Raw genomic sequence first — 24351 nt, forward strand, 5'->3', positions numbered from 1 at the left:
GGAGTTACACATTATAGAATCAGCATCATTACTGAGGAATAAAACTTGAATGATATTTCTCTCCTTTTTGTAAAAGCTTCCATTAAACATTCCTTAAATACTTTAGTTAAGAGATTCATTCTGGTTTTGGTTTGCTCCACTTTTTATTTCTGTGTCACATTAACATGAATGCGTAGTCCTGTTTCCTTTCCTCCCACTAGTACATATCATTATCCTTAGATCTTTAATTACTCCTATTCTGTTCTGTAAAAATTCATTTCAGTAGAATGTCCATGTGGTGCTTCTGATTGAATTAGACTCATAAAACTACAGTGAAATAGTGATAAAACAGGCCCAAAATTACTATTACAAGCTATAATTAAAAGGATGTGTGTTGGGGTGGGATGGTGAAGTGCAGAATTAGGCTGCCTAATCATGGCTTGGCTTACGAGTCAAAACATTCTCCTAGCTCTGTACTTCCCACAGAAGACTTTAGTAGTCTGGTTTCATTTTAAGTCAGTATAATATCACGTTTGAGTTCATGAAGAGTTCTGAAATAAATTGAAAGTGTCAACTGTCACTGTCACCTAGCTACATAAATTGATTTTGTTTTGTTGATATGAGCTCTTGTGTCAGCTGCAGAAAATACAAAACCAGACTGAAAGTGAATTAAATTTCAAAACAAGTATTTCATGTGGGTTTAAGTTTTCTTTTCAAGTTTTATCAAATCTAATACAGAATTTCCAGTATGGTGTCAAAATTGCAGAAAATGTCCTAACCTTGTAATTATTATAATTGTTAACTATGTCTTAAAAATCGTATATAATGATTTCATCGTTTTCATATTTAGGTGTGGGGTTGTTTTTTTTCCTTTGCATACAGATGGTTTATCAGAGATTTAAAACATTCTGTAACTTTCATGTACCTTCCTCTCTTTGATAAACAACTATTTAGCATTTTATCAGTGATAAACTGAGCACTAAATATATTACTTTTGTCAGTGCAGTATATTGCCACCTTAGAAATAGAATAGTGGAATAGATCTTGAACATTCTGAGAGGAAGTTTGTTCCCAAATCCATGCAAAAAGTGTATTTTTACTGTTTTTTTAAATGCCTGAAGAAACTGCACTTTCTGTATTGTAGTTGCTAAATCTGCTTTCACTTTGACACAAATCTTAATTGCTTTATTGTAGAAATTCATTATTTGGTTACAAATCCTTCTCAGTTCTAGGAAGAGAAAAGGAAAGGTATGAAAAAACTAGAATTAAAGACAATCAGAAAGTAGTTATGTTTTTTCAGTTCTGGTGATTATTTGATGTACTGCTGTTTAGAAGACAGAAACACCAGATCTACTGAAATTCTCTGTTACTCCCTTATGTGGTGCTGCTGTTGTTTGTTTTTGCTTGGTGAAGCTACAAGCCAGAGGTAGATGGTGGTAACTATAAAATTCCAAAGGCTTTGGCAGTAACTCAAGAATTTAAACTGAACAGAGGAGGTCTTGGGTGCATGCTACAAAGAAAATTGAAGGACCTTAGACAAAATAAGGAGCCAAAAAATTCTTATTTATCTCAGAGGTCTCTGAAAGAACTGTTTTGTAAGATTTCAGTTTGTGCTTTCTTGTTCTTTTGGTCCTTCAGAACTGCCTTTTTACTTCTTATCTGATCCTTTGTCCATAAAGGAGGGCAATTAAAGAGATGTCAGACTTTGCCTCCACTTTGACAGTTTGAGGTTCTAATGAAATTTTCTGTCGGCTTTTTAATGTGAAGAGCTGAGAATTTCCTCAACTCACACAAAACCCACCATGTTACTTAAAGAAAATTGGTGTTCCTGCCAGAAGGATAGCCTTAGAAATAAGTTGTAGGATAGCCATTTAAAAATAAGGAAGTGAGAAGAGATTTTGGCAGCCGAAGGATTCTAAATAACGAAGTGTTTCCCTGAAACCTGGGTTTCAATATGAGGTACTACAACTGTGATTACGTTGTAATTAAATGGGCTGAAACTTTGTTTTAGCTAGAGATACCAGGTGTGTGACTTCTGAAAGGTTAGAAGGGTTGGAAGTAATTGTTATTTCAGGTCATGTAGGTAAGGATATGTATGGTTTAGGTTTTTGTTACTGCATGTGTGCTGCTGCTTCGATGGTGGCTGCTCAGTCTACTCTGTTCTGTGACTGTGCAAAGAACATCCATGTTATGATTTGGATGCACAGGGATAGCTTTGCTGATATCGTTTGTCCTCGGACAAGCTTTATGTAAAGTTTGTAAACTCACAGTCACACCTTTTTATAATTCTTTTTAGTTATATGTCAAAGATTGTGACTGAGCTGAACTGACAGAATCTGAAGGGGAAACAGAGCAAACAGAGAAGAGTGCTACAAAAGTAAACCCTAAATATGTTTGTGAAAAGTGAGGGGAGCAAGAAGAGGCATGTGCTTGAGAGATGTGATGTTCTTTCAGTGAGGTACGGAGGCTGGATGATTCTTGAGCAGCAGGAGCAGGGCTTAACAGCTTTCAGGGAACAGAAGCCGCTGAAGTAGTTTTCTGAAGATTATGGTATCCTTGTCCAGCTTCCGAGGTTTCCAGCCTCAGCCAGGAGAATGGGAATGGCCTGTGTCTGTGTTTTCCTACCTATAGCAATTACTGCTTTCTTACCTTACCCATTTGTTTGTTGTTCACTGTGTAGCTGGAAAATTTTGTTTCTAAGATGGTCTCTGTGTGACTTAATAACTTGCCTTTCCGTTTGGGAAGCTATAGTGCAGCAGGGGAATGGAGATCTGGGAGGTTTCACATTCCCACGGCGCCATGGGGAGTCCACTAGAAGGAAAGAAAAAACAGCCTTTAGAAAGCGTATTTGTTAAGAAATAATGTAGGAATGGTTTACTTCTTTGTAGTGGCTGTCCTACATTGTAGGTGAACACTAAAAGGACCAGCTTAACATTTTTCTGCATACAGCATTCCTTAAAGGTAAAAAGAGAAACCTAAAGTTTTGACTGCGGACAAAGCTTCCTCTGTTTTGTTGAGGTGAGAAGGAAGCAGTGGAAAAGGGATTTCTGTAAATCTTTGATTGTATGGTGGAATTCTGTAATCTCACACTGATCTTACTCAGACATGCAATTATGCAAGATAAGGCTTATGCTTAGGTGGAATTTAATCTTCTTGTGGCCAGTAGCTTAAAAGATACCTACGTATAGGTGTGTGCCACCTGACTGTGATGTATGCTATGAAGTCTCTTAAGTTCTTGGCATTATTCATGCCCCTAACAGAAAATAACAATGTTTTGTTAGGAGTGGTTAGTCTACAGCATGTACTTCTGATACCCTCTGTGTAGTAAATGCACTTCAAGGTGTCAAAGAGGAAATTGCATGTATTGTGGAGAATGTGGCTTTTTCCTCTGTGCACACTGAAAAAATAGCTTCCTTCTAAAAAGGGAAACCAAATAAAGCATACCACCCAACCAGCCAATACACCTCCGGGGATGGCTTCAGCCACTGCTAGGTGAGTAACATCGGAGGACATCCAGGTGATGATACATCAGTGGAGTTCCTTGACTAAAATGTCTTCATTCAAGACTGTTATTATGATTGGAATAAATGGTGAGTCTGTGTTGACCACCCAGAGGGGAAAAAGGTTTGCATGACTGATGTAATTCTTAGAGGGCACTCCCTCTCTCTTAAGTCATCACTTTTAATTAAATTCTGCTTGTCAGATAAAGTGAGTGAACTTTGTGCCTATGGATTCACCTGGAATGAAAGTAATACAAAAAATGAAATTATGCCACTCAATTTTAAGTCTAATAAGTACTTCCTTATGTTACTGGTATAGTAGCTTGTTTTCCATTGAGCTATGTTGAAACAATGATCTTGTAGCTTATTTTATATATTACTGTTTTGAGGTGAAGTCCTGATTCTGTTGACCTTTTAAAACGTTGCTAATGATAGAGAAGAGGAAAAAGAACAAGGGAATTCACAGAACACAGTTCTGATGCCTTCGATAACAGGCAGGCAAATTTCAGAATGCACCGACTGCTGAAATTACTAATGTTTAGGCCAGTCCAGACTTTTAGGGTATAATGTTAACATCCTTGTAAATCATATTTTAGCAATCTTCTTTTGGCAGACACATTCTAGAACATATTTCTTTTCTGTTCCAGACATAACAATATTGAAGCTTGACAATGTTCAGATAATACATACTGTTGGATAGTGTGTGCATTTAACATAACTGTTTAGGCATATTTGTTCACATATTGTTATATATTTTATTTAATAAAATTTACTGACTTGATCCATTCATTTTCTCTCTTTCCACCCCTTGCCACCTCAGAGTGACAGCCTGTCAAGGTATGTGCAATTTAAATAAATTAATTTAAAATTGTCACACTTTCTGTTCACATATTCTCATTTTAGGTTCCTCACGTACAACTACAGCTTAACCCCAGTAGTCAGCCAGGTTAATATTTAACCTTTGTATGAAATTGTATGGGAAAAATGTACAGTTGTAACGCTACAGTACTAAATATTTTTTATCATGTGTGAGTGGGCTGCTCCATTCTGGGGAATATACTGGACTCTCTATTAGTAGTGCACTGAAAGCGGGCTGAGCGTTCTGTAGAACACAGTGGATATAGGATGGTTCCCTGCAGATTTTTCAGTATGAAGTCAGATTTTGCAGTGAAGATAAGAGGATCTTGTTGCCCCTCTTTTAGAATACCCTAATGAAAAGTTTGCAAGGAATCTCAAGAAAAGTGCTACACCCTCTGAATATCAGATTTCCTTAAGATATGTTAAAAGGCAATGCAGAAATATCTATCCTTAAAAAAAAAAAAAGTTTTGTTGTTAGACCTTTCAAATGATTTGATTTTATTATGTTCTGTCTGTGCTGAAAATCTGTTAAATATAACTGCTACAGCACAAGATCAGTGAAGAGTAAACAGTGGACTTTGTTAATACTGGTTGTGATATAGTGATGAATAGGATAAGGACTTTACTGAAGATTTGTTTCATAAACCACATCTGCTGAAATACTAGAATTCACAACAAAAGGTTTTGGAATCTCCTTGGTTTCTCTAATAAAACCTGAAGAATTCATCTAGGATGATATTTTAGAGATTTCCTTTATAAAAACCTTCAATTAAAATAATTCTTTAAAAGTAGATCTTTATAAATAATTAAAGTATCTAAGCTAACATAAAGTGCTTTAAGATGTAAATATCTGCTTGAATATTTTAATTTAAAATACATACAAGGTGCAGGAACTTGGCAGACTGAGCAGTTTGAAAACCTTTTCATACAGAATCTTGAAGTACTGAAAGAATGTAAAAATCAAATTTGCATCAAATTAGAAGACAGTGGCTATACTAAAGCACATAATTGCATTTGGTTGTTTTCAGCTGGGTTACAGCAGATTCCTAACGTTTGATACAGTGAGTGGTCTCTGTTTGAACACAAATTATAATAAGACCTTTTCTTTCACAGATATGATATGGGATCCCTCAGCCTGTCTTCAAGTGATCGTTATGATTCAGCACAAGGGCGGTCGGTGTCACAGAGTTACCTTGAAGATCGAAAACCATACTGCAGTAGACTAGAAAAAGAAGATAGCACTGATTTTAAGAAGGTATATGATCTAATAATTTTGGTGGGAAAATAGAATTTTATTACTGTTTCTCATAAAGTCTCTGGAAACAATCTCACATTGCATCACAAATGCTGCTTAAAGCAGCTCAGCCAAATAGAGGAGCAGAGCATCCACTACACTGGAGGAAAATGCACATTACAAAACAGCTTCTGGCTTTTGCACTTTTCAAGGCAAGGGAAAAATCCAGAGGAGCCAAGATCCATTTTTTATGATAAATACTGGGGTTTTTTTAGTTGATTGTATCATTAAAACTGCTTTAGACATATGTGAATTCTTTTATATTTGCTAGCTTACATACATATAATGTAAAAATTTGTTTAGATCTTGCTTAAAAAGTAGAGGAAGAGTTTGACAAAGTTTACTGTGGTGTCTAATCTGTGAATACTGAAGCAAAAAAGAGTGGCAAGTATTTCTTTAATATGTGTAAGGTAAGTTACATGCTCCCTGTACAAAGTTGCTCGTTCCTCGAAAAGCTTGGTTACAGTTCTTACAATTCTAAACATCTTTTCAGTCTATAACTGATTTTTGCTTCTTAATGTATTTGTTCATTTTACTTGCAGCTCAATTGCAGTTTTTAAATTTTTCAGCTAATCTCACTGAATGAGTATTTGGTATTTTTTTTTTTAATGCATATTTTCTCTTAGCTGTATGAACAGATTCTAGCTGAAAATGAAAAACTGAAAGCACAGTTACATGATACCAATATGGAACTTACAGATCTTAAGCTGCAGTTGGAGAAGACCACTCAGGTTTGTATGAAACAAAAAAAGCATGTACTTAACTGACAAATTGGACAGCAAGCTAGAAGCACCCCAGGCTATAGGCTGCTTTGTACTAGACATCAGCTTTGTTTCTTATCCAAAAATGGGAGTGAAGAAGAGTACCTCTCTGTTTCTAACGAGAAATATGTGCAGGATTCTGGTCTTTAGCTATTAACAAAATGTGTGAGACTGCCTGCTACCTATTTAAGTAGTAGTGATTCTTGCCAGCATGTATCTGGGGCTTCTTTGCTGGGTTGGGATATACACTTTCTACACTGTTAAGCTTATATTCCAACTGTCAGTCAGGATTGATTGATTTAATTCATAAACCTGCTGGCAGATTGGCATAACCTGCAAGTTCTTCCTGGCTAGTTAGATAGCTTTATCTTAGAACTGAAGAGCAAATAGTGCACTCCAGTTGCAGATAACTGCTGTCAGATAACAGTGCTGAATACAGTAATAGCAAATGCATACATAAAAGTTTAATTCTTCTTAAATTGCTATAGAAAGAGTGTTTCCTAGTCTATTTGCCGGAATTTTCCTGTATGTAAGTGTCTTCCATGTGTACCATGTAAATACCAGTGAATTACATTAAAAAGTTGTTTTGTAATGCTTTTAGGTAGAAATACTATATTACCCTTATTTGCCAAAGGCTGTGTAGTGATTAAATTACATAGGGATGGTCACAGAGGAACTGCGTGATAAATCCAGTTCATTATCCTTTATTTCAGTGTTAACTTCCCTGAAAATACTTTTCAAAACATACTTTGAACAGAATACTAAAATGTCCAGCTGAATTGTTTTTTCTTCAGTTCTATGTTGGTTAAATATCAATGTCTTCATTAATTTTGTGTTTCAGAGACAAGAAAGATTTGCTGACAGGTCACTTTTGGAAATGGAGAAAAGGGTGAGTTTCTGCCAAAGTTCTCTTAAGTACTCCACTTGAGACTTTGTTTTAGTTTGTTTTGCAACCCCTGGCTTGGATATATTTTAATGGGAGCAGAAGCCTTTCTCATAACTTGCATTTTTTTAGACGATTTGGAGATTCTAGGTTTCCAAGTGGCACTGAATGTGAGATACTGTGAGATCAGATTACTTATAAGAATTGACTTCAGGTTATGTGTTGGTTCATGATAACCAGGCTCCAAACCCTGCTGCCGTCCAGGGATCTGTTCCATCTCATCCAAAACAATGTTGGCATTCCAGAGGGTTAAGCAGATTCGGTGTGTCTCATGTTCTAAGCCATTTCCAAGATTTGGAGACTTTAATTTCCTCAGAGCTTTCCAGGAGCATACATGGTGTTCTACTAGTTATTGTTGGTAAGAAAGTAGCTGTTCCACCTCACAGACATGAGACCTTAAACCTGCTAAGGATATAAAATTAATCATAATCTGTCTCTTTCCCTGTACGGTAACTTTTTCCAGAGGGAATGTAGTACCGGTGAAGGCAGGAAGAATGAGTAAGCAGTGTGGGAAGAGGTGGGCATCAGGATCAGAAACAGCCCTAAATTGAATGGGAAAGGAGCCATGTAATAAATTTGTATGTGGGATAGACTACAAGAACTATTTCAGAAGTTAGACACATGATAACTTTAGGCTGTAGTTTCATGGCAGTTTCAAATCCATCTTAGAAGTGTAGTTCTACAGCAATGTAAAGCAAACGACATTGGTTTTATTGTGGTCCTGGCTTCCTTCATGGTGCTGGCCACATGTTCTTTTCTCTCCTGATCCTGGAGTGACACTTTAGATGCGTAAATGGGACTTTGACAGTGATAAGTGATATGGTATACATTTATTTATCCCTGGTAAACTTCACATTCACTAGCTTTTTATGTTTACTTTCCAGTATTTGAGGTTAAGAAAATGATTTTTACTTCTACAAACCTGTCTGGTGTATAAGCAGGCATTTGGTAGGATTTTATAGGAGCACATGGAGATGTAGAAATACTCTCAGGCAATTCCTGAAGTTTCATTAACTTTATCTTAATAATCTCTCCAGATAATTGCAGCAGCCTTTTAGCACCTATTTCTCCTAGATATGTTGGCATCCTGCTGTAGACACTGATTTCATCAGTAGAAAAGTTTCATCAGCAGCTTTAATTGGTTTCTTGCTTGCTATTGTGGCCACACAAGTGGACATTTAATTGTTTCATAGATGTAGCTGTGTTCATTACTATATAGGTTCCATACTGCAGAGCACTCAGTACTGCAGTTTAAAACATGAACTTAGTGATAATGCCATATGGCTCAAAACATGTTTTACAGCAGATTTAGGAGATTTTTACTTGTATTTATAAATTTAAACTTCCTTTCAGACAAGACTTTAAAACAGGAATTTATTTCTGAATTCCCTTGTTGTTAAAATCTGGAGTTACTTTTTCCCTTTGAAAGTGACTGAAGCAGGATTCTCAGCTGCTAGTCATCAACAGCTGATCTCCAGAAATAAGCTTAATGGGAACATTATTTAATTGGGAACATTTATTAAGCCTAGAATAAGTAATAACATATAGAAAATACTAGCGTTGAATTTCATTTGAGTTAAGCCTTCAGAAGTGGATATCCATGGTGTGATTTGGGAACTGTTCACCAGAAAGGGGTGACTTCCAAGGGAAGGGGGTATAGACTCAATCACAGATGCAAGGTCCTAGCAATACGTAGACAAAAAGGTTTCATTGACAACCTGAAAAGTACATTAAAAGCAGAAGTTCCTATGATGTGACAATAAAACTCAAACTGCCAGGTTTCTGACTGGATCAGAATTCAGAATTGTAGGTGCCTTTAACAAGCGTCCCCTAAATTTAGAATTCATCAGCTGGGAATTTGGGCTATGGAAAGGTATTTTTTTTATATAGCACTGAATATAGAAATATATTGGGTTTACTTCTGGGTTTACTTCTTAATATCTGGGTTTACTTCTTAATAATTTTATAACTCTGGTATTGATTTTTCACCTATGTATATCCCTGTACCGCAGTCTCACTGCATCAAACCCATGGCTCTTAGCTACTTTAAGAAATACAAACGAGCTATTGTATTTTATAAGCTGAGAGACTAGAATGCTTTTTTTTTTTCATGTTGAGGATTACAGATGTTCCTTGGCATACCTTATAGAGTTGTTGAGGTATATCATAAAATTCTAGACTGCATAAATTGCAAACTCTGTGAGTCCAGGGACTAATCAAATAATCCTGGTAAATCTTCCCAGTGAAACTGCAGTGTGGTATCATGTTGGCATTCCTCAAACCAGTTAAACAAATCAGAACAATACTTTTTGCAAAAAATCTTACATCTACACCAGTCCACTTAAATATTTCTTTTAAATAAAGTGAATTATATAAAGTTAATGAAATAAGGATTTTACTTGATTGGCTTTTATGCAGCTAGTTGTTCTTAGACAAGCTCAACACGGTAGTTAAGCAAATGCATCAAAAGGACTAATGATTTCTAAACATATGAAATGTTGAAATTTATTTGATGATTTGTCTCTTGGTAATCTTAGGACTTGTCAAATACTGCTTAATATAAGAACACATTTGTTATTCTACAAAGCTAGTAGGTAACTGATACAATTCTAATGTAAGATGGTGTGGGGTTTTTGTTAGTCGCTTACTGCAGTTAACTCACTGGTACTTACTATGCACATTACTATCCATCAGTATCATTATAGGACAAGTCTTAACTTGAAGGAGTTAAGTATATTAAGTATATTAACAACTGCAGTAACCTATTACTTTGATAAACCTTTAAAGTTGTTTGCTAAAATGGGAAAATGGTGGGGAATAACTGCACTATGATTAAACTGAACTCAAATGATTTATATCTGAAAGGTGACCGGCAAGAGTCAGTATCTACTGGGCGGTATGATCTAACCAAAGTTTTACACACCTCAGTCAATGCTGCTTGCTGTTTGCATAACACCGTTGTATGCAGATGCATATGTCCACTTTGCAATAATCTGTTGCTTTTGCCTTTCACACTTTAGAAAGATCTGAATGTAGAGTACTGATAACTGCAGCTGCTTTAAACAAGACACACTGCATTGTCTGACACAGGACAGCAAGCAATCAAGCTATAAAGCCCTGAAGTCTATTTCATTAGCTATTCGTCCATCAGATGTGTTGAAAATCATGTTTAAACTCAATAACATCATTTAGAAATACGGTAGTGTGGCTGCACTGCAGACCACATCATAGTGTAGAAAACCCTAAGCTACCTTTCAATAAGCTTGCTTGGGGACTGTAATCAGTGTGTAATCCAAACAACCTGAAGTTCGCTACAGAGGATAATTCCTCCTGCTTCTCAGGTTAAAAGAAAAGAAAAGAAGGGGGAAATAAAGCCATACTAGAAACGCAGAAAATATTCAGGAAACATTTACTGAAGAAGCAGGTGGTCTTAGGTAGCAACTTTGGTACTCAGCTGAACCCCTTTAATGTAAACTTGGGTATCTACACTACATTGCATTTTATTAAGTGTAGACACATCCCACTGATCTGAGACAGATGTTTCAACTAGATTTGCTTGTCTTGAAAAGCTTCTGCTTTTGTGCTTGTTTCTTTTAATATTCTTTGTTTCTGATCATTTTCTGCATTTCTTGTATCCTAAGTTATTACAGAAGCCTAGCTTACGAAAAATAAATCTAAATAAACAGTACTTACAACCTATCTAAATTTGTGTAAAGGAAGGGGTATGTTTTGTAGGACTTGATGTATATCTCTTCCTCCTTTGATACTAAAATTCCATATTGAGAAAATTTCTGTAGATCACTGCCATCACAAATTTCCTGTCCACACTATGCTTTTGATTGTATGATCTTTGAAACTTGAAGTATTTCACTGTTAACACAGTATTTACAAGCAGTAGTTTTTAAAAAATTGTGGTGTTCAGTCTTAACACACATCTTTCAATTTAGGAAAGAAGAGCTCTAGAAAGAAGGATATCTGAAATGGAAGAGGAACTGAAAGTAAGTAAATTATTAACATGTTAAACTATTAATAACGTGTCAGTGCAATATGTAGTCTGGCAGTATTACTGGTCTCTATAATTTCTTTAGAAAATAACTAAGTTATAATTGCGTTTCAGAATCACTCATGTCATAGCTTGAACAAAGCCTGGCATAAGCAGTCATACATGTAGGATCTCTAAGAAAGCACTGAGACTTACAGTTCATTAATGTATTATTGGCTAACAAGAAACATTCAGAGATGGTTGGAGTTGAACACAGCTTGATCTAATAAAGATGGAATTGCAATCCATGATTTTGCTGTGATACCCTCTACTTTATTCACTTAAAAATAATGATAGCATATAATTCCATAGATATTTATGCATTAAATCTTGCTTCAAATCTTATCTCGTGCTCTTTAAATTATGTGTTATACAGCATGTTGCCAATATCAAAAGCTTTCCTTTTTAGGGTTAATAATAATCAGGTTTTAGTTAAGAAAAAGCAGGAGATAGGTTTCAGATGCTGGCAAGCAATATTTACTACATTCACTGAATTCTGTTGGTTTTTTTTTTTTAACTGTATATAAACTGAATCTCAGAAGGAAAATATATATATATTTTTAGTATACATTTTTGTTTGTTTTTTTTTTTTTTTTTTAAACCAGTCATGGATTTTTTTAGTTTCCTGGTTTATCAGTGTTAAATCCTCTGGTAAATTAAGAAAGTGATGAAATTTGGCAGGGTTTTTTTTGTATTATGTCCTTGGATATAATATTGGACAGGGCCAGCCAAACTGATAGAATTAAAGTATGACTAGGAAACTAGTGCAGCATGATGAAGTAGGAAACATATTTGTACGCCAAAATTTTTAATAAGTATCGTTGGTTTGACATTTGTTATTTGTCACCTATTGATAAAAAGTTTCCTTTCAAGCTCAATTTTGAGCTCCCTCTGGTGCTTGGAATTGGCATTAACTTCCAAATACTTTTTGTTAAAATGCGTGCATAGTTTTGTTAAAGTAATTGTAGCTGCAGATGTAAGCAGAAGGCAACCACAATGCCTCTAGCTGCCTTGGGTTCAGACCAAGATTGTTTGCTATAAGGGAAGATGCAATGTCTGTGGTTCCTGACGGGTCTTTAGAAGTGAAATACATAGAAAGCAAACTGTGGCAGAGGAAAATAATTGTGTCCAAGAGTGGAAGACAGCATGTGAGCTTCTATCATCATCCTGTAAATTCCTGTTAGGGAGGTTGGGCTGCCTAGAAAAATAGAGGATGCAAATGCATTGCTTTTTTTTTTTTTTCTTTTTTAAATAAGCAATATGTGAAAGTTTTGAATGAAAGATTAAATACTTTTCTGTGTAAAAGTATACGTTAAAAGTGTCATTATTTACAGACTTTTGAATAGGAGATTTCGTTTGTGCAATTAGGATGTTAAGTAAAGAATTCCAGGAATAGCTTTCATTGTTAATGTATCCTGCACTGTTTTGGAAAGCTGTGACTAATCACGGCTGGTTCTTAGATTGCTTTTCAAGAATGTGCCACTTGTTTGATACTTTCCTTTCACAGCGACTTATCTACTTTAAACAGGACTGTCTCTTACAAGTTTTCTTTCAGTTCTGCTCATCTCTACTTCTTTTAAAACATACATAAATGTGGGGTGGGTTTTTTTTTTTCCTCGTTTTCACTCCTATTTCTTTGATTCCTGCAGAACCTGCAACAAATAAAGCAGATTCAATCTTTGAGACACCTAAATGAGCGACTGGTGATTGAGAATAGGGCCTTGACCCGAGTGGTTGCCAAGCTGTCAGGGTCCCATAGGCAGCTGCGCTCTTTGGACTTGTAATTTCTTCCTGCTCCTTTGTGTAGCCAGGCAGGTGTTGACATTCAGTTTGTGCTTGGGTAGAATTTTACTATTAACACTTGTGTGCCAGAAACTGCCTTAACTGCTGCTCGGTTATGGAAGCGTGGCTAAAGCATGGTGTCTGGTGTACCAACTAGAGGTGTCACAGATGTGTGGATATGGCGTGGTGTTGTCCTTGCTAGCACTGAAGCTTTCCCTGCTCACTTGAAGATAAATGGGCAATGATCCAGGAAACCTTTGACATGTTAAAACCTTGGCAGTAATTCAAAGGATTTGAATTTGCACTGGGATACACTCAAGTCAGTCCCTGACTGTTTCAGAAACCTGTTGAAGATTCAAAACTTCTGTGAGGAACAAAATGTAGTTTCATTCCATACCAAATATATATGCCTTTCTTCCTCCTCTTATATAACAGCTGAATAGGGTGGGGGTTTCAGTGAGCTTGTAAGATGTGTAAGCAAAATCAAGTTTAAGATGTATAGGTGAAACACATTTTAACATGTGCAGTCACTTCTGCACTGACTCTTGCTAAACTGCTTCCCCTCGCTTGCCCTCTTCCCACTTAGAAGCAAGGCAAAGAGTATACATTTTTTCATTCTACTCAGTGTCTGATCTCAGGTGTTCCCCACCAAGAGGCATGAAATTAAGAGGTTTATCCTTTGGCTTTGTGTCTTCCTGGAGCTGATCTAAACAATAGGATGTGGATAGAAAGGTTGCTGCTGGTCCAGGCCCTGCATTCCTCAACATTCCCTTGTGTTAACCCTTTGGCTCACTGACCTGGCTGAAAACAAATCCCTTTATACCTTATATGACTGGATCCACTTCACCCCAGAGTTGTTGAATCACTAAACTAACATGCAGAAAGTAGCAGGCACACACTGCTGCATGAGGAGGGAGAGCTGTCCCTTTAGGGCAGCCCATTTTACACCAGCTTCAGCTAACAATGTGGGTTTTCAACACAGCTGAGCTAATAATGACTGCTGTCCACAGCCACACATCCATACCATCTATTTTTGCTAGCACTGGCATTCTTTTAACCATGGTAAGCCAGTTCAGGGTGTTAACCCGTAGAAAACTGTTCAGTATTCCTTTCTGTAGGGGGAGTTTTCAATGGCAGATCATTACGGAGCTTGAGGAGGCTGGCTAGCAAAAGAAACACAATGGAAACGCAGCAGGGAGGTTTGATGTTATGATGGTAGTTTAACCATAGCAGTGTGCCTGATGCATCTGAGCAGGTATCTTTTTGTAATCTTAATTTACAAAGCTGTTTTGTATGTAAAAACTGCTAAATCCTCCAGCAAACACAGATATTATTCTTACTGTACAGAGTTGGGTTGGCTCCATATATGATTATTGAATAGTTATTTGTTTAACAAAAGCACTGCAAAGTTGCTAGCTAGTCATACATAATACAGATAGGCAAAAGAGCGCATTTGTAATCTCCTTCAAGAATCTCATCACAGGAAGATACTTTTCTATTTTAGTGAGAAGCAAATTGGAATTCAGAGTGTTAAGTACAGTATATAACTATTTTTACTGAACATACTGCAAAACTTTTTTTCCTGCCCTCTGCACATGAAGGGTGTATGTCACCTCATGAGAAGTCAGACTACCATAGAAATGCACTGCTCCAAGAGGATTGTATAAATGTCTTTCGCTAGGTTTAAGGTATGTGGGGATTAGTATAGATTGACCAGGAAGGATAAACTCAAGTAACCTAAAATACTTACGCTTCTCAATCTCCTATTACTCATAACTGCTTTTGTCTCCCACCAGTCTTCCCCTATTCTTTAGCAGACTCACAACAAAAGAGAAAATATTTTTTTAATACCTATTCTACCTACTAGTTTAATCAGGATTAAAATGTATCTACTGAGATTTGAAGACATGTAATGGTACTGGATTATATTAAAACCCTGCATTTGAACAGCACCTCTTTTATTAAACTAGCTCACCAGCAAATACACCACTCTGTGGGTCTTCTTGTATGTCACTAAGCATTTTGGGCTGCAGCTCCTTAGTCAGTCGGTTGAAGGAGGACTGTGACATTCCTGGAATTACTTTGAGGTTTCGCTGGAAAGCATACACGACAACACTGATGAGATACCCATTTAACAAGACCAAAACTAGAGCCCCTTGCTTCCTAGATGAATGCCGTTATGATTTCACCCAGCATCTTTAGTGTGACGTCTGGAACAGAATGGAAAGGATGAAGGGAAGGTTTAGATTGCTTTGCCTGAACAAATGGCTATCTCATTGTTTGCAGATACACATCATAGAACCACCCCAGGTTTATCCTGTTATTAGAGGTGTATGCACAAATGTGTGGTACACACACCTGTTATCTGGATATGACCCCTAGCACATGTATCTCGGACAACAGCTGTCGGTTTTTACAGCTTAAAAACTTTAACATAGATAATACTTGAAAATAGCCAGACAATTATTTGTGTTGCCCAATTCCAAACACCCTGACGTGGGTTTTGAAAGTAATCAGGATTTTCCAGCACTTTCCATTCAAAGCATATTTCTCACTTGATTATAGTGGAAGCTTCCCTCTGACTCTGTGGAGAGCTCAGTTTAGGTGTCTTGCCCTGAGCTTCACCAGAGCAGAGTTGAAATCCAGGTTAGCAGAATGATTTTTACTTACTCCAATTGTGGAGACCACCTTTTTTCCTCTTATGATCTCGTGTTGTCTTCCTTTCATGTACTTTGGTATTTTCAGGTAAATAAACTATAAATCCTATACCTTGGTCATCTTCAGTGCATCATCATGTTTCACTCTATGAGAGGGTCTGCTGTCTGCTGACCTGAGTGTGGACAGGAATCCTCCAGAGGAGATGTGAAAATGAAGCCTCTAGTGTAATGCATGGTTAATCCCTGCATTTTTAAACCTCTCAGTTCTTTCTGTTCCATAACAATATTCAGAATATAATGGGGTTGAAAGTATAATTTTGCTTGAATCAAATGAAAACGAAACTAGTGGCAAGAAAATTTCTAGTGGCAAGAAAATTTCTTCATGAAAAAATTTGTAGTTGTTACATAGGTCACTAGCTGGACTTAGACCTCTTGCATGCAATTGCACTTCAGGTTACTGAATAACCACTGTGCAGGAATAGGCTGTTACCTCCTGTGTAAACCTGCTAGAAAACATACACATAATTTAGCCCTGAGTATTATGGGTGGTTTGTTATCAGTGTGTGAATGTAGATACAGAGAACTGCTGAGATTACTGCTGGTTTCTCTGACAAGTTAAATTCTCCCAGTACAAACCTCTGTGCACTGACTTGTCCTTCTTTCCTGTCTGATCCTGTCCAGCTCTCACCTCACTTGGCTTCTGCCTTCCAGCTTCTGTGCTTGTGTGTCACCCATCTCCTGTGGCAACCTTAACTTGCCATCTCCTAACTTGTTGAATGCCTGAGTATGCAGCCTGATGTTTCAGTGATCTCTTTCAATGATCTGATCTTGCGTGAAATATGCTATTCAGGGATATGAGCTGAAATTACAGGATGTGTGCTTCAACATGAGTTTGGAAGTGGTTGGAAGATTAATGCTATGAGCTAACAAGCTGAATCACACTGTATCTGATATAGGTGAAGTCATCCACAAGCACAGTGGTAGATACGCTTAGCCACAGCATGTTTTTATGAAACTATGCAAGTGCAGCATAGACAAGCCTCTTTAAACTGTTGGTAATTAACATTTTTTTTTGGTTTGCACTGAAATTTGAAGCGTCTAATTACACTACTGTAATGCTACTGTAACACTACTTTCTTCATGCTACTGTAAATGCTTTTGTTGGAGGCTTGTCATCTGCACCACCAAGTTTCAGTGCATCTAGTCCAAGCAAATGAAACGTCCTAATCTATAACTCTTAACTGTATCATGCCAAAAAGTGCAATTTTTCTGAACTGCTGATACAAAGGGGGAGAACTGCCAAGATGCTTAAGCTGAATGAAGATTCTTATGCCCAGGACTTGTCTGCTTTTACTTGGGGTATAATAGCAAATAACTGTCATGTTTCATTTCTTACAGATGCTACCAGACCTGAAGGCAGACAACCAGAGGCTAAAAGATGAAAATGGGGCCTTGATCAGAGTTATAAGCAAACTTTCCAAATAAAGGGTTTACTACAGCAGCAAGTATCGGTATTGCACATCACTAGTAACTCCAGTGGACCATAGTATGGCAGTCACTGGAAGTGTGGGAAGATCCCTTGGAGACTGTCATTTTTCAGATATCCTGCCAAACGCCCTCTTACCTGTGTGTTTTTTTGTATCAAGATCATTGTTTCTGTTAAAATGCAGCTGCTGAGAAGATGAAATGACTGAGAAATCTTGTTTACAGCTACAGCGTAATAAGGAAAGTGTTCAAGGCCAGATACGCCTCAGATATTTAACCAGTAAGCCTTAGTTGTACATAAACACTTTTACATCAACAACAGCTTTCAGCTCTCACAGAAGACAGTTACTCAATAATGTTTTTGTTGTGCCACAATTCCCAGGTTTTTTCTATACTCAGTTTTTCTTCAAACCTTAAGGGTTGTTTTTTTTTTTCCCTTCTAATTATTCATGTACCAGATTTTCTTGTACAGTGTTTTCACAGCTTTACCATTTGCAGAGACCACACACCCTTTTAAATTACATATTTGTGTAGCTACCTAGAGATGTATTGTCCAACCACCTGGAACAGAGATGCTTGGTGGAACATTTGCTTTCACTGTTTGTGCAATATGCATTTATTTCCTAAACAAAATGCTTTAAAAGTCAGTTGAAACTAGAAATATTTTAAGAGTCCTGTTTTCTGCCTTTATTGGTCACTTTAAAAATAAAATTAAAAAAATAATTAAAAAAAAAAAGTTTGTAGTGAAAGATGTTAGATCCTGTAATCGTCACATTCATTTGAGCAGGTACTGAGTGATGCTGTATATATAAATGTGTACTGGTTTGATTTTTCAGACCACCACGTGGCATGCTTGAATATATTTCCCTATTGCAAATGTCTGTTAATGCAAATTAGGCTACTCCAGAATAGTGTGTTTAACAAAGTTCATTAATTTTTATGGTATAAAGAATTTAGACATTGTACATTGTATGGAGCCCTATCATTACAAAAGGTCTAAACTATATAAAATACTTTATTATCTTTTCCTCCCATTTTTTTAATTTGATAGTGTTCACCATAATAAAAAATTGCATAAATATAACTGCTTCACTACATTTCACATACCTGTATTTATCTGAGTGCTGTCCAAAACTGTTGTGCTAGCCAAAGTAATGTACTAAATCATCTGAGAAACATAACCCATTACACTCACATTAATGTTTATATGCACTGTTGCTGCCATGTGAGAAGGCATCCAATTTGGTAACACCATCATGTCAGACCATTTTATACATTTCAGTGGCCTTTAAAAACAAAGAAAGTACTTAAATGAAGATCGCTTTTGTTAGAAACAGCTTTTATATTTTCACTAAACTATTCAAACTACGACATCCTATCGGCACATAGTTTATTGCCTAAAACCACTGAGCAGATCAGCCATTAAAACAGATTGTACATTGTAAAGCTTGTAGTAGCTATTGTATTATTGATTATATTGTATACTATATTAAATGTGAATTTGTACCCCTTCATTTAAAAAGGTCATTGTGTTCTACTGCCGACTTGGGGGGCGGGGGGTAGTTTTTCAGGACTGGGATATGTTTTGGTAAGAAAGACATGATGTCCTCTCTGTTGATTGGTTTTTTGAAGATGTAAGGTTATGCTCTTACTACCAAGCTCAGGATTCTTGATTTTAAAGGTACACAGATAGTTTGAGATATCTTATTGTAATTGATCTGTATGAGAGGTGGGTCTGAACCATAGGGACTTCCATTGTCTTACGCTAACATAAAATAAATAATTGAATGGCTGCAACATATTGAGTTCTGTTACAAGACAGTTAGGCATATTCTGGATTATATTTGGTAAAGTTTGGGTGCCTGTGAATGATTAAATAAGTGTTTCTAATATTTTAGTGTTTTATATTTAGGTTATTTATTCTTTATATCTAAAAAATGAATGGCTACTGTGCTATATTGATTTTATTGGTAGTACTGAGCAGACCTTGTATCTGCATGAAACTAGTTGCAAAACCCACTATTTTGGAAAAAAAAAATTGTATTTTGACATATACAAATAAAATGAATACAAACTATTTTAAATGTGTGAAAGTTTTACTGAGAAGACGTTGAAATTTGTTATGAATTTAAACCATGTTATATATTTAAATTCTTTGGTGGGCATATTTCATTCATAGCGTTACTCAGATGCAAGGTTCAAGTACCTTTCAAAGATTGTAATCAAATTGTGATTATTTGCACATCATTGTACATGCACATCTGTAAATGCAACAGTAAAAATGCCGTATTTATGCAATCTGTAACAACTTGGACAAATGTTTATATATTTTACATAAACCTGTCTGTGTGCAGAATCTGAGAACCATTTTTTACAGGATATCAACCACATCTCACAAAGTGATTGCTAAACTTGTGTCACCGTCTTACTGTACTGATCACGTTGCAGGTCAAACACATCCCCAGAAATTCCAGCTACCACAGAGAGAAAACTGGGAGTGGAGGACTACTTTATTATCTAGGAGACAGTTTCATAGAATGGTTTGGGTTGGAAGGGACCTTTAAAGCTCATCCAGTTCTAACCCCTGTGCCACGGGCAGGGGCATCTTCCACTAGACCAGGTTGCTCAAAGGCCCGTCCAGCCTGGCCTTGAACACTGCCAGGGATGGGGCAGCCACAGCTTCTCTGGGCAACCTGTGCCAGTGCCTCACCACCCTCACAGTGAAGAATTTCTTCCTAATATCCAATCGAAATTTACAAGAAATATAGTACAGCTGGCTGCTGACTCAGAACCAGCCCCAGCTGTGAAGGAAGCTTTGGCCTGGGGAGGAGGAGTGACCAACCATGGCTAGGAAAGCAGCCCAGGCAGCAGAGTGTGGGGAGGTGGTTTGTAGGAACTGCCTGACTTTCATGGCTCAAATGGTAGCGCTTGCCCAAAAGAAAAGACTCAGGAGCTGGAACTTCATTTTTGCCCACCTCATCCCCTTCACGATAGATAATTCGCTCTGTATTCCCTAGTTCCTGGTATATGCTGCTTTCAGACCACTGACATTTCCTTGCCAGGTTCCAAAACGAGCAGTTGTAATTCATGCTCTGTAGGTTGGTGCATTTGTTTGCTCAGCACCAAGTACAAAACATGAGTCTCACTGTTCCCTCCTTTAGAAACACTTTTCATGCTAAATGCTAATTTGTGCTCAGATGAACATTAAGCCAATAGGGACTCATCTTACCTGCTCAGTATTCCTGGGCCCTGTCCATCTGGTGGTCTTTTAAGAGCAAATGTGTTGTCACAGAACACGTGTCCTTTCTTTCTTAGAAAGGTAACTATTTGCATGACATCTTACAGAAGAGGGAAGAAGCATGCTCCTGGGTAGCTTTAGGATTCCTGCTTTAGGAGATCTCCCTCAAGGGAGACATTTCCTTCACCTTTATAACACACAAATGGGCTCCAGACAAGATTGCTCCTACCCCAGCTACCTGACCTAACCACAAGGTCTATAGTCAAGTGTGAGGGCACCACATAATTTCTTTTTTAAGTGAGGTGATTATGAAAACAATCATTACACTGACTTGTACTTGACCTGGGTGATCCTGGCAGTGGCTTGGCTCTCCACAGCTAGCACTTCCCGCGTCTATGGGCACCTTGAGGTTTTCTTCACCGGTGTGTTACACCAGCTCCTCCAGAAAGGAACATGCACTCTTACGTCTGTCTCGTTGCTTATGGTCTCATTGCAGAAGCCTAAATAGAGGTGGGCAAACGTGTCATGCTGCACTGCAGTGCACCGTGTCCCCAGAGCTCCGGCTGGGTCGGCCCGCTATGGCACGAGGGGCCTGTGGCAGTTGCGGGCCTGAGCCTGGCCAGTACAGGAGGTGCAGGGGGCCAGTTCTCAGTTACACTGAAAGGCACTTTCCCCATTGTTCCTCTAACTTCACATGACACAGTGTGGGCAGGAGGTAATTCTGACACTTGAACTGTGCAACTGAGAGGTTAACATGTTTTATAGATGAAATTTAATTTCCAGCTCCAATCCAGAGGGCTGGCACAGCAAAACAACACAAATGCACTATATAATATGTGGGTTTTAGAACTCCCCAGCCACACAAACATTACAGAATGTTTTGTAGAGCTTGCTTTTCTAAAGACAGCAGGGAAACACTTGTGACTGCACTGAAGAGAGTTGCTTTCCCACCTGCTGTACATCTTAGAATAGTTTTGGTCACCTCAGTGAATTGCAGTTTTTCCCCATGTAGGAATAGCCAGTCTGTCTGCTGGGGAACAGAAAGAACGATTCCCTGAAGTTTCTCAGGAGTTCTCGCTGCTCATGGTTATGTACACGGTGTTAACATTTATCTTTGGTGATTCAGCTTCCTCGAGTTCTTATGTCAAAGCCACTAATTACAAGGGTAAAAAATGCTGGTGACGAGTTATTTGCTTTACTTTTGTTTTGATTGCAAGAGCAGCAGTTGACATTTGTTGAGGGTAATAGTGAGTAGCATTGTGCTCTGCCTCAGCATAGATGTAAGACTAGAACAGTCCTAGAGGTGGCTGCAGGTTCCTGCACAGAAGGCAGAATTGAGGAAATAAAAACCAAAGCAAGCCTCCCAACCCCGCAGTGAATTGCTCACACTTTAAAGGGAAAGCTGCTGCCACACTGATGAAGTCACTGGCTATTCCTGCTTGTGTCAGCACCTCCCTGTTTTGTATTACTGATTAGATAGGAAAAGTATGTAGCCTTTAGAGAAAGGAGGAACTGTTTGGTTCTTTCAGCTATAAACATCACCTGTTGGATGTCTAATATTTCTGAGCTGGCACAGGGGTAATTACAGCAGGGACAAAAGCCCCACATTCCAACTCATTATTTCACCCTTCTTACTTGGGTTCTGCATGTCTCTTTTGCAAACCTATTAAGGCTTAGCAGAAGTAGTTAGTCCAGGCAGCACAATTCATCTTCCAGTGTGGTCTTTTCCCTTTGTTTTATTTGCTGGAGGAAAAAAGCAAGGGGGGGGGGGGGGGATGGGCAGGGGAGGGAACATGACACAATCTATTTATTTCCTGGGTAGAATCACAGAATGGTTTAGGTTGGAAGGGACTTTAAAGCTCATCCAGTTCCAATTGCCTGCCGTGGCAGGGACACCTTCCACTAGACCAGGTTGCTCAAAGCCCTGGCCCTGAACACTGCCAGGGATGGGGCAGCCACAGCTTCTCTGGGCAACCTGTGCCAGTGCCTCACCACCCTCACAGTAAGGAACTTCTCCCTAATATCTAACCTAAATCTCCCCTCTGTTAGTTTAAAGCCATTCCACCTTGTCCTGTCACATGTAAAACGCCCCTCTCCAGATTTCTCGTAGGCCTCATTTAGGTACTGGAAGGCTGCCTGCTGCACCTCCCCTTGCCCCCTTACCTGCCCTCAAAAGAAAGCAGGAGATAGCCCTGGTGCCCTCATTCGTGTCTGCACTATATACCCCTGTTCTGATGATATGTCTCCACCTCAAAATAGGACAGGCCTGTGGGAGCTGCATCATAGCATCTAGAATAAAGGTACCGTTCTCCCTGGGCTATTACCTGCATCTGCACCCTAAGTCCTCCAAACAACCAAGCATGACTTCATTACATCAGCTGGTACAAAACAGACACTTACGCAAAACTTACACAAAATACACATCTAGTGGCACAGCCGAGCCCCTGACCAGAAACAAGGTTTAATGAAAAAGTGAAGTTTGTTTAAAAATACAAACCCAGTTGACATGAGCTGCTGACACTAGGGCAGGATGCTCCAGCTGTTACAGCTCATCTCTGGTTTTAGCACTATGAAAGCAGCAAATTACACCGGGTTCTATCCTCTCACTTAATCTGTGGCTACAGGTGTTGCGTGATGTTAAATAAACCGCCTCAGAGCTGACGTTCAGCTCCCCACTGTAGGAAACACCGGTGCTCTATCAAAACAAGAGAGCCTGCTCTCTGGGCTGTTACTATGCTGCTCTCGTCCCTGCATAAAAAAAGGAGCAACGCTACTGAAAATTACAGGGGGGAGGGAAGCGGGAAGCAGGGTCTGTGCGCTAATACCCGTCATCACTCTGTGCCTGGGGACAACGACCCGCCATCAGCCTCCAGCCCGCGGCAGAGCCCGGGCGTGCGGCAGGCCCGCTGCCGGGCGGCTGCGCCAGGAGGTGGCACCACACAGCCTCGCTCCATGGGGCTGCTCCCGGCCTCCAGCTTGGCTCCTCCGTGCGAGGTGCCGGCGGCGGAGACCCGCCAACACTGCGCGAAGGCTGAGCCCCGGGCCGCGCGTGTCCGGGAGGGCAGCGGGGTGTCTGCAGCTCACCCCCTCCGACAGCAGTACGTAGGAAAGGCCCACAGCACAGGGACTCGAGGAACTTCTGCCTCTGCTGTAAACTGAGCCGGCGGTAGTGTGACAGGTGAAGCGTGGCAGAGAACTGCAACCTCGAGTTAGAGTTCGCCTCTAGAGACAAGGGGATGCACTGAGTCAGTGCAGCAAGGACTGCTTTTAAGTATCTTGTACTGAAAGCAAAAGGAGCTGCACGGTTGAACATCCTGGGAATGGCAGAGAGCCACTCGGCTTGGCTGGTGAGCTGAAATCCAGCCCATCAAGAGACACAACCTGCAACCCAAGGGGGGCTGGCCAGAGAGCGTGGGGGATCAGCTCCCCTGTGTGGTGAGCACTCCTGGGCTGTGTGAATGAAAAGACCCACAGGCCAGGAGCAGACGCTCAGCAAGCACCACAGGATAGCTCTGCTACAGCTGAGAGAGGAATAACAACAAAAAAAATAATCCTCCATATCAGAAGTTGTCAAGCCAGCAGTTCACAGCAGCACTGCGCTGGGCTGAAACGGCAAAATGCTGGTTAACTCCTTCTTGCTCAACCCCCTTTCAGTACAGTCACTACACGCATCTGCTGCTTTGCTTCATAACCGGAGCACTCTACACTGTGAGGTCCTTGTAGTTCTTCCCTTGTCCCCTTCAATCTCTCCTGCCTGTTCATGGCCTTGCAAGTGCATCAGCACACCATAGGCACTCATAGCCTTCTCATCT

General features: G+C 39.0%; 1 protein-coding gene across 2 annotated transcripts in view; it reads left to right on the plus strand.

Moving 5' to 3' along the window:
- PPP1R12A (protein phosphatase 1 regulatory subunit 12A) overlaps positions 1-19378 on the plus strand; it is a 117457-nt gene extending 98079 nt beyond the window's left edge. The window contains exons 20-25 of one of the 2 annotated variants that reach the window (XM_057429494.1): positions 4300-4316; positions 5451-5592; positions 6258-6362; positions 7234-7281; positions 11283-11333; positions 17215-19378. In XM_057429494.1, the coding sequence (XP_057285477.1) occupies positions 4300-4316; positions 5451-5592; positions 6258-6362; positions 7234-7281; positions 11283-11333; positions 17215-17301 (450 nt within the window). In that variant the 3' untranslated portion in view covers positions 17302-19378. Of the gene's footprint in view, positions 1-4299; positions 4317-5450; positions 5593-6257; positions 6363-7233; positions 7282-10200; positions 10699-11282; positions 11334-17214 lie in introns of those variants that run through there. The other variant, XM_057429495.1, reaches the window with a different exon arrangement.
- Positions 19379-24351: the final 4973 nt, after the last annotated feature.

Source organism: Pezoporus wallicus, unplaced genomic scaffold (assembly GCF_028554395.1).
Source record: "Pezoporus wallicus isolate ANWC-B61680 ecotype Strahan unplaced genomic scaffold, APGP_CSIRO_Pwel_v1 contig_5069, whole genome shotgun sequence".
Taxonomy (NCBI): domain Eukaryota; kingdom Metazoa; phylum Chordata; class Aves; order Psittaciformes; family Psittacidae; genus Pezoporus; species Pezoporus wallicus.